The following is an 11,228-nucleotide window of genomic DNA, read 5'->3' on the forward strand; positions in this document are numbered from 1 at the left end:
GAAAACAAATACAAAGATACGGTTGGTAATGTTACGGTTTATACAAACCGGAACAAACTTACAGTTTGTATCTCTAATACTTACTAACCGTACCACTCACACGGTTGGAAAGTTTCATCTTATAACAAGCCTTAAGTTAATCAAAAGAAAATTCAAACATACAGTGTAACTTACGGTTGGAGACGAAAATTAAAATATACACCGTAAAAAACGAACGGTTGGTAACTATTTACACGTTATCAACCGTAACTAGTGCACTAAATACTCCCATGCAAATGATTAGTTACGGTTGGTAACTACTACACGATGTGATCAACCATAATACTCCTACGGTTCCTAAGTGAACAAAATATACGAACCGTAACTGGTTTATTTCTGGATTTTCCCCAAAATTGAACCAGTTACGGTTAGTAATTGATACATTATGAACCGTAACCTAAGTTACGGTTGGTCCCGAGCTCAATTCCAACCGTATGTTCTTCTGAAATTTTTAAAAATTTGATTCTTTTACGTACTTTAGAAAACTTTGAGCAACAAAAATCTAATGGGAACTAGTTTAGAAGTATACCTTGTCATTTTCAGTGCTGGGTTCTTCACTTTGTTGGTTAATTTCTTCAATTGGTTGAGATTGACCTTCATCTTGGGTTAAAACATCTACACCATCTAACAAATACTCCATATCAGGATCTCCATCAAGAGGTATGTAGTACTTGTTTTCTCTATCATATAGAGATTCACCCACTTCAAGTTTGCAACTGGAATCACTCATTTTGGTTGAGTAAATCAAAATCTAGGGTTTCACAAATATCATATAAGTTTTTCTTTTTCTTTTCCTCTAAACTTTTTTTGTTTTTTAACTTTAAAAATCTGATTTTGGTTTTGATTTTGAGTTAATATAAGTGAAGTTAATCATTAAAACTAAACCTGATTATCATCACTAAACAAGATTATTAATTATGGGGGATTAATTTGTTATTTCCAGTTCTTTTTTGATAAGAAACACCTTGAATGATCATGTAATGACCCTTTTTATCTTATTAGAATGCCGCTCCTCTAATAAACCATGCTGCCCCTATAATAATAAGCTTGTCTGTATAAGCCTCGGTGCAGCAGGTGCGACTGTCCAACGAATTTTGAATACGACATCCATACATCCCACAGATTACAACCCCATCTAATCAATTAATGTACAGTTCTATCACTTGCCCACACAAAAAAACTGATGGGCCGGACTAGATCCCAAATGCTTACCCAGATAAGATGGGAAACATAAAATTAGAGTCTGTGATTTTTAAAATTAGTTAATTTTAACATAAAAATTCAACCCCTTACTAAAGAGGCTTAGCGCGTGAATCAAACCTCTAACATAAAAGTTCAACCCCCTTGCTAACTAGGCTTACTCCCCATCAGCTGTATTTGAAAAATGCCGGACTTTATCTTATTGGGGAGGCCTTAAATCAGCCAGGCAAATTATTAGGCAACCCATGGAGAGATGAGTTGTTGGGTGTAAACATATTCCTCTCCAAAGTCCGTCCACCAACCAACATAATAATGTCCCACTTCAATTCAGAACCTTACACGTATCAGCCGTACTGGATATTATGATTCCCACCAAAATCCGTTAAAGAAATTACAGATTATTTTTTGTCTTTCATAATCCAATCCAAACCAATAATAGAAGAAAGAGAGAAAACTTATTTGTTTTAGTGTAATCCGAGAGGGGGAAGGGGCCTTTCCCAAAATGCTCTCTTCAGGTAGAATTACAGTACTTCCATTATCATCATCAACCAATCCAAGAAAAACAGTTCCTATAGTGACAATTCAATCCAATTCAGAATTCTTAAAATCAAGATTTTTTAGTTGTAACTGTAAACGGAATTTGAAATGGCGATCTATGGCTATGGAACCCGATGCTTCTTCATTTCTTCCTCCTGTTGATTCCGATTCTGCTGAAAAAAATGTTTCCGGGTATTGTTTCTTTCTTTTTCAATTTCATTGTTTGTCTATTGAATCCCGAATGCTATTGGTTGAGCTGAATTTGAGGATTATACCGGTGATAATCCGAGGTTTGGTCTCATGGACAGGATTAATTGATCAATTAGTTGTTAGATCATGATTAAAAGTGTAAGAGAAGTGTAAAAAAAGTAGATTTAGTTTTGGAATGTTTTTATTTTTGGTGCAGATTTTGTATCATTGAAGGACCAGAAACAGTGGAGGATTTCTCCAAAATGCAATTGCAAGAAATTCAGGATAATATTCGGAGTCGACGTAATAAAATCTTTCTTCACATGGAAGAGGTATGTATGTACTGCATTTTTATGCATAAACACTACTTGTGTACTCCAAATGGTCTGAATCTTGGATTTCGAAATTGTTGCCTAGGTTCGAAGGCTAAGAATACAACAGAGAATTAGAAACACTGAACTTGGAATCGTTAACGATGTGCAAGATGGCGAGCTACCTGATTTTCCATCATTTATTCCATTTTTGCCTCCTTTGGTAAGATCTCCCGACTTGCTTCAGCTGATCCAGTTGTTCGTGTCAGAGTATGAGAATGTTTTGGCTGGTAATTCAACCACCACTGCTTGCTTAAATGGTGTATTTGATGCAGACTTCAGCAAATCTCAAGGTGTACTATGCGACTTGTTTCTCTCTTATTGGCGGGATTATGATCTTTGGCGGCCTTCTTGCCCCTGCTGTAAGTTCTCATATGCTTGCTACTCCACACACTAAAATTAAGTGGTTCACCGATGTGGGTTGTTCTTGATAAGGCAGTGTTGTGTTTGAATGTATCTGAGCTTTCATCCGTTCAAATTAGGCGACTACAATGGATTTCATATGTGTCAATGTTTATGCTTTTCTTAGTTGGAGCTCAAATTGGGAATTGGGGGAACGTCATATGAAGATTTTATCCGAAATATGCATCTTCCGTTGCAATTGAGGTACACATCATTCTAAGTTGGAATATTAATTTTCTTCTTGTTATTGTTTACTGATACTCGAGACATTTTTTCTTGTTTATTCATACAGCGAGGTTGATCCTATAGTGGCATCCTTCTCAGGAGGCGCAGTCGGGGTAATATCAGCATTGATGGTGGTGGAAATAAACAACGTCAAACAGCAAGAACACAAGAGATGCAAATATTGTCTAGGAACTGGTAGGCACCTGTCTTTTACCATGATAAATCTCAAATATCCAGTCATTATTGTTAATAAAATGGTTGTCACTACATTTTTTCTTCTGGAGTATCCTAATCGGGTTTTGACATGCCCTTGTAGGATATCTTGCTTGTGCCCGCTGTATAAGCTCAGGATCTCTTGTTCTTGTTGATCCAAAAGCCACTCTTGACGGTAATGATCAGCCTTTGTCACCACCTACAACTGAAAGATGCTCAAACTGCTCAGGAGCTGGGAAAGTAAGAGTCTGAACCACATGAAAAATTATTATTTGTCATACGGAGTAAATCTGCATCAGTATAACAAACAAACATTCATCCATTCTTCCAAAGATCATATGCACACATATCTGGATATAGATGGTTAATATAATTTGAAAACACCGGCTTGGATCCGGAATGCTCGCACATCGCAACCTTTAGGTATTATCTTCTTTGGCTAAATTGTGAACTTATGTGTACAGGTCATGTGTCCTACATGCCTCTGTACTGGAATGGCAATGGCAAGCGAACACGATCCACGAATTGATCCATTCGACTAAAGGCGTAGTTACTGTTAGATGGTAAAACTTATTTGAGATTCTTAAAATTCAATCCTCCGCTTTGGTTACAACTACCTGCTGTGGACCTTGGCAGGGGGCACTACACATAAATTCTAAGATTACTGTATATATGAGTTAACTATTTCTGCAAAAACCTGGTAACCAAGGTATGTAAAGGATCATTTCTGCTTTGTTGTTTGTAACGAACTAGCAATTGCCAGCATTTAGTTCATCTATTTTAAACTTTCTTTCACCTCGGAATTCGAACATCGAGTGTTTTGGGCAACAGGCCCACAAGCCAATACCAAGTCACAAAAAATTCTCTGTTCGTGGACCGTGACATCTTTTGTGCCGCATTGCAATTTTTTGCACTACAAGTTGAATCGATAAATTCTGATCAAAAAACTATTCATTTGTCTAGTTTCCAAACAAAACTCGCTTTCCTAATTAAAACCCAAGTACTTAAGAACACGAAAGGGGCAAGTTCAGTTCAGTTGTATTAGGAAACAAGCTCCCTTCTATAAATATGTTCTCTGTACTTTAATTCAAAGAGTGTTAGGTTTATCTGTTGCTTCCAATCTCTTCAGCTTCCATGGGAAAATCATCAGAATTATCCGACCACAAGAGAAGTAAACGTAGACTACCACCATCACCAGGAGTAGCACCTTGGCTTGTTATCCCGCATGGAAAAAGTTGTAAGTCTCAAACATTCTTAAATATGTGTTTCTGGTTGGAACTCTTGGAGATAACAATACAACGTGGTTCGATCAGTATAAGCGAAATGCATACCAAGGATGAGAACAGTTTAATTTTTTTCTTGACTTGAAAGGTTAAAATTTTATTAAAAAGAAAAAAAGAGATACAACAAAGGAATGCACCAAATAGTGCAGCAACAAGAGCAACAAGAGAGGTTACAAAAAACCAAGCTCAAACCTCAAAGGCTAAAGAAAGAAAAACTAAGTAAGCAAAGCCAACACGTTCGACAGCCATAAAAAACATCCACAAATACACTAGAAGAACATCCTAGTACTTCTTCTTCACAGGGGTGAGAACAGTTTAATTGAGTCAGAAAGAGTAGGAGAATGTTTGGAACATCTTATTCACTCACATTTTATGGAGTCTTTTGGTGAAGTTTTTAGAATTGAAAGGTATTACATTAAAAGAGGTGATTATGAGCACTTTGCGACCAAAATAGTTGTATCGAAATTGAATTTCTCTAAATTGACTTGGGAAGAAGTGAAAATTTTGAATGACTATGTCTTCTTTATAGACTACTGTAATGATACGCAACTGTCTTGCTTGGCTTCGGAGTTGGGTTTATCAAAAGGTTGTGTGTATTTTACACTAAATTGTGATTCCAGTTTGTACAAGTATGACCTGGAGGACGAAAGCATTCTACTTTCATTACCGGTTTCTGATATACCAGCACCATGGTTGTCACCTAGATGGCTGATGATTCCTACAAATTCATGGTACCGTAACTTTGAAAAAGGTTATACAGGAGACCGAAAACAGAACTGGTACCATAGATAAGAATGACCAGAAAAAGGATATCGTAGAAGAAGAAAGACTATTGGTTAAGTTTGATGATGATATAGTGTGGATTATATCTAAGTTTCTTCATGCACTAGATTATATTCATTTACGTGCAGTCAGTAAAAAATATAGATCAGTGTTAGACCTGAGAAGATACTCTTCTACTAGGACTGCACAGACAACAGATATATCCCCATGGCTGCAGTTTTTCCCTATGGTTGTAACGAGACCTATCTCTTGAACATCCCGGGAGTGTTGAAAGGTCGGTTCTCGAAAGGTGGATGGTTGTTCATCTCAAAGAGCAAGACTTTGTTCTTCTACAATCCATTCACTAAATCAACTATCAGACTACCTAACTTGCCAGCTTTTGTTAGTTATATGTTCACAGGTATCTCCTTCTCGTCCTTACCGACTTCTTCAGATTGTCTAGTCTTCGGAATCTTTGAGGAATCATACAGCAATCAACTAATCAAGTTCGTATCTTCTTCATAAAACGGGGAGATGAACACATAACTTGTTGATTCGAAGAACTTATCTCAGCATTCAAAGTAAGAAGTCACCATCATAACTTGTTGAACCTGTATTTCTGTACTCACCAACTTGTTTGTGGTAAAGTAATTTTTTTTCAATATTTTTCACATCTTCTAATACATCCAATCGTCCAGATATATTTTGGCTCTTGGTTCTGCTTTTCCATCCTCCAAAATGCCTTCAATATACTTACAAATATAAGTTGCATTGTTTGAATATAACTCCATCGATATTATAGCAAGTCCGGAGATAATTAAAAGTTTTGCTAAGAAGATTGGCTTCGAGAGATGAAACACAAAATTCATAATTTAGGTGGGGTTCATGTATTGATACATCATTACAAAAATCTCTGACTATATTACCGTCCACGGTAACTCCCCCAAAAAAGTTTAGGAGAAGAAAAATACGGAGGATTGATGACAAAAGGCAAAGAAATGTGATTGATTGATTCATCACTTTTATTTGGATTTCAATAAAAAGAAAGCTATGATTTTTAGAGAACCCTTACTAGTATATATAATTCCATGATAGCGTTTATGGCAATATTAATCAAGAAGTAATTTGGTATTAATGAAATATCCATTTTGATACACGACATTAATTGGCTCCAACTTCCAGGATTTGATACTATTATTTATATTTTGGAAATAAAAACTGGTATTAATAAGGTATCTAACTTGATACGCGATATTGTGTGTTAATATTTCATTAATACCAAATTATTCCCTGATTGATTCTATAAATATTGCCATAAAACGCTAACATAGAATTATATATACTGTAAGGTTCTCTTAACATCATAGCCTTCTTTTTATTGAAATCCAAACAAAAGTGATGCATCAATCAATCTCACTTTTTTTCCTTTTTTCATCAGTCCTCCATGTTTTTCTTGTTCTAAACTTTTACGAGGGAGTTACTGCTGATGCAAATATAGTCAGAAATTTTTGTAATAATGTATCGACACATGAACCCCACCTAAATTATGAGTTTTGTGTTTCTTCTCTTGAAGCAAACCCCCTGAGCAAAACTTCTGATATTTTTGGACTTGCCGTAATATCAATGGAGCTATGTTCGAACAACGCAACTTATATTTGTACGTATATTGAAAGCATTTTGAAAGATGGAAAAGAAGAACCGAGATCCAAGATATATCTAGACGATTGTATAGAATTTTATTCTATTTCTGCGGAAGAAGTTCAAAAAGCCACGACCGCATTTAATGGTAAAGATTATGATACTGCTCTAACAGATTTGACTGCTGCGAAAGATTATGCAGATACTTGTAGAATTGGATTTACAGAAGGTGGTGTTGATTTTGGTCTATTAAGTAAACAAGAAAGTGACTTCTTTCAGCTAACTTACATTTCTGTTGAAATAATATTAAGAATAAAAAATTTCAAAATTCTCGAATAGCCTTTGTCTCTCAAGTGAAATTAAAAATTTTAAATAAAATGGAGCTTTTAGGTTTTATGCATAAATTTTGTCTTTTTGCAATATTACTTTATTTCTTTTGTCACTTCCTTAATCAAATGGTTTTAATGGGGTGTAAAACGTGCCGGTCCGGCACAGTCCGGCATACAAAATCGCGTGCTTTACGTGCCATGTTCCATGTTGGGCTGTGCCAATGATTTAAACGTGATGTGTTGTGTTGTGCTTTACTAGTCAAAAGCTAGGCACAACGCAGTCCATGGGCACATCACGTAATGTGTTGTGACGTGCTGGCACACGTGTTATAAGCAATTTGAGATCACTTAATGGTATACAATAAGTCGGACATTATCACGATATTTAAATAGACAACATATAATTTGAAATTATTTTAGAATTTATTTAAAGTAAAAATTAACAAGTTTATTCAATAGAAAGAAATATCACACCAAATATAAAATTGGATTATTGTCATGTGAAGTTAATGCTCTAGTCAAGTATATATAGGTAATGACATTATAACAATGATATTCAAATAAATTTTCCAAATACTTAGGTATTATATGTGTTGTTATAAAAATAATCCAGCATAAAATGTCAAAAACTAGCTGGAATAGTGATTGTTTTGTGAAATGTGATGTATTATACCTAGTTATATAATGTATTTGTGCATGTTATGACGTGATTTCTTAACGTGTTGTGCTGAGCTAGGCCACGTGTTTATCCGTGCCGAGTGTTGTGTTGTGCTACTACGCCGATTAGACTAACCCAACAGCTAGGGGTAAGCAAAAAGTCCGGAACCACGGATTTCACCCGTATCCGTCCGCAAAACTATGGATAAAAACCAATTCGTAAGATCCATGGGCCGGACACGAGTGGGATTCTCAAATCGGCACTATTAACGGTTTGGTTACGTTGGACTTTGAAATCCGCGGATTCATCCGCGCTGTAGATAAGAGGTAGGTACTAGGAGGTATAAGAAGTATCTATGTCATTGTTCATTTTTCTCTGGTGTTTGGTTGACGTTGCAGTGGGAGAAAAATGGAGAGATTAGTACCATATGTAAGATTAGTCATTAGTAGCTAGCATGGTAATGAAAGCAAACTCATTCATATGAATGGAGACTTACATACTTTCTGATTCAGGTAATGATGACCTGTTCAAAAGATGTGAGGACCATCCATGTACACTAGCTGAATGCACCAGCTCCATATAGTCTTGATACGATTCTCCCTCACTAACACAACCCCCAACACCACTGAAATGAGTTCTATCATGCAAACCATCAGCAACCATGGTTCCAGATGAAAATGGAGGACCGTCCATATACATTGACCAGGTGCTCCAAGAGGTTCACTCTTCGCCGTTGGCCGTCTCTGCGGCTGTTGAGCTGAATTCCTAGTAACACTGTCAACTGGACTTAAAATCCCCTTCTCTGCATCTTCTGATTTTGATGGTAAAGTCTTTCCATTGTTAAACAGAAGCAATGACGCACCCCCCCCCCCCCCCCCCATGTTTTTGTTTCTTCAACAGCCAACTCTTTTTTGTTTCTTGCAACAAATTTTAGTATCTTTGTGTTTGTTTTACTTTTTTTTCTTTTTGGACAAAATCCGCGGTTAATCCGCATCCGTTCCGCATCACCCGTTAATCCGCGGATATCAAATCCGCGGGTGATTGGACCGGACACGGTTGGATTTTCCAAATCCGCAACTTTGACGGATTGGACACGGATGACCCTAATCCGAAACCGTCCGTCCGTTGCACATCCCTACCAACAACCCATGAAACTAATGTGTTGGACCGTACTGAGCTAAATCACGTGCTGGGATGGGCTGGGCTCCAAAATCTAACTCCTTTAAATTCATGTGTGCTAAACTAACGTGGGCTAAATCACGTGATGGGCTAAACTAACGTAGTGAGCCTTCTTCTCTTCAAATTCATTTTTTCTCCTCTAATGTTGCGCCATGTTATTCCTAATTTTTCTCACTCGTTTTTTTCTTCACTCGTCATGTCATTCTTGTTTTCTTTTTCTCACTCGTTAAATCATTCCGGCCATTCAAAACTTTCGTGATCAGTGACGGATGTGGGGTGGCTTACCTAGGCTGTAGCCCACCCCAAATCCAACAAAACCTTACTTACACCATGGGAATTATTTACAGAAAATGAAAAAGCCCAGGTAGAAATTTGGACAGCCCACTGCTATCTGAAGAAAGCGAAGTAAAATTTTTGTATCTCGAATAAAATCCAGCCGCATACAATACATGTATAGGTTTGTTACGTTTTTCACCAAGATCCAACGCATCTCAAACTATATACTTGTCCCATATTGATTCAACCACGCAGTACAGTTACTAATCCCTATCTTGTATACAGGGCTACAAGATAAGAAGACCCATCATATAATACGAATATGTCATAAAAATGAAAATCTAGTATTTATTCATTGTTTCTATGTAATTGAAAATGTTAAAATTCATTGATTCAACCGTGCATATCTAGATTAGCCTTACATTATAAATTGTTTCTATGTAATTAAAAATCTTAAAATGCATATTTTACCACTAAATAATTATTTTAATATTTTCCCAAACCAAAAAATAACTTAATATACTGGAAAAAATTGGGCAGCCTTCGGACGCAAATTAAATTAAGATTATTATTGTCGATATACAAATTTGAATGTCTGTTTTCGTCTCTGCTGCTCGTGTATATAATGTAACACCATTCTAGATATACCGTTGTTTACAAGGTAAACAAATTTGATTGTAAGCTTTGGACTTGAAGGGAAGAACATAGTATTATGCACCGTGTTCAATTTAGGTATCCTCCAGCGGTTGAGACGAATGAAATTGAGTAACCATGAAAAACAAATTAGCCCACCTAAATAGAAATTCCTGACTCCGTCGCTGTTCGTGATAAATGAAAACCCAAAACACCTAAAACCAAACTGGTGGCACAACCATCATGATTAAGAGAAAGAGACCCAGTGATATTCTATATGGCAAGCCAGCAAATTCTAACGCTTATAATATCCCAGAAAATATATCAGTCCGTTCGTCTTAAGGTATTGACCTTGCTTCGTTTTCTTTTAACATGATTAATTAAGTATTTGGTTTTTATTCGAAAATCATTTTGAGTTTTGTTTTGTTTTGATTTGATTTTGCAGCCAGCAACTCCATACTCAAAGGATAACGTTCGATGTTTATTATCGTTTTTTTTTTCTGTCGATAGAAATTGATTTTTATCATGTCTTTTATTAAAATTGATTTTAATCTTTGTTTACAGATCCACGGACGATTAGGTTTTTGTGTTTGAACTTTACTACCGGTAGCTTAAGTGGTTAATAAAGTAGATTTATCCGAAGGTGGACCCAGAAAATGTGATACTGAAACTTGGTGGTATGAATCTGATAAGATCACGTTTTATGATACATGTCAACGGTGTTGACCCGGTGCGTCACTTAAGCATATTTGACATATATGATTCTTTATATGGATCAAGTCTCTCAAGATTTTGGAAGCCATCCTGGCTAGAAAGTGAAGGGCGCAGCGAGTACACAAGTCCTATGGAGGCACAAGGCATTGGATAAGCATAAATTATTTATTATTAGAGATAATATATTTATTTAGGTATTTTATTATATTTTAAATATTTAATTATTTTATTTAGAGTTTATATTTGTTTGAAATAGTATTTTAGGAATAGTATTGTTTTCTTATTTTCCAAGTAATATAGCCTATAAATAGGCCTTATCAGTTGATTAATGACAACAAGAAAATTATTAAGCAAATTGCTACCTTTTGGTTTATTGATTTATTTGAATCATGCCCTTTTGAGCTTGAGATGCTGGCCATTGATCAAGAAAGAAATCGTTTCTTATCAATAGATAAGAAATAATTTATGCTTATCCAATGTCTTGTGCCTCCATCGGACTTGTGTACTCGTTGCGCCCTTCACTTTCTAGACAGTGTGGCTTCCACAGTCTTGAGAGACTTGATCCGTATAAAGGATCATA

General features: G+C 36.0%; 1 protein-coding gene across 1 annotated transcript; it reads left to right on the forward strand.

The window, feature by feature from the left end:
- The first annotated feature begins 1,655 nt into the window (after nt 1–1,655).
- Nucleotides 1,656–3,979, forward strand: LOC113321567 (protein ORANGE, chloroplastic-like). Its single transcript, XM_026569457.1, has 8 exons — nt 1,656–1,968; nt 2,183–2,297; nt 2,383–2,499; nt 2,612–2,698; nt 2,866–2,942; nt 3,031–3,158; nt 3,280–3,416; nt 3,641–3,979. The coding sequence occupies exons 1-8, from the start codon at nt 1,742–1,744 to the stop codon at nt 3,716–3,718; spliced, it is 966 nt and encodes a 321-aa protein (XP_026425242.1). The 5' UTR covers nt 1,656–1,741; the 3' UTR covers nt 3,719–3,979.
- The last annotated feature ends 7,249 nt before the right edge of the window (nt 3,980–11,228 follow it).

Source organism: Papaver somniferum, chromosome 1 (genome assembly GCF_003573695.1).
Source record: "Papaver somniferum cultivar HN1 chromosome 1, ASM357369v1, whole genome shotgun sequence".
Lineage (NCBI taxonomy): Eukaryota > Viridiplantae > Streptophyta > Magnoliopsida > Ranunculales > Papaveraceae > Papaver > Papaver somniferum.

Coding starts and splice junctions, on each gene's coding strand:
- LOC113321567 (XM_026569457.1), top strand. CDS start 1,742: ATGCTCTCTTCAGGTAGAATTACAGTACTTCCATTATCATCATCAACC. Junction 2,943..3,030: donor CATCTTCCGTTGCAATTGAG/GTACACATCATT, acceptor TTATTCATACAG/CGAGGTTGATCCTATAGTGG. Junction 3,417..3,640: donor ACTGCTCAGGAGCTGGGAAA/GTAAGAGTCTGA, acceptor TTATGTGTACAG/GTCATGTGTCCTACATGCCT.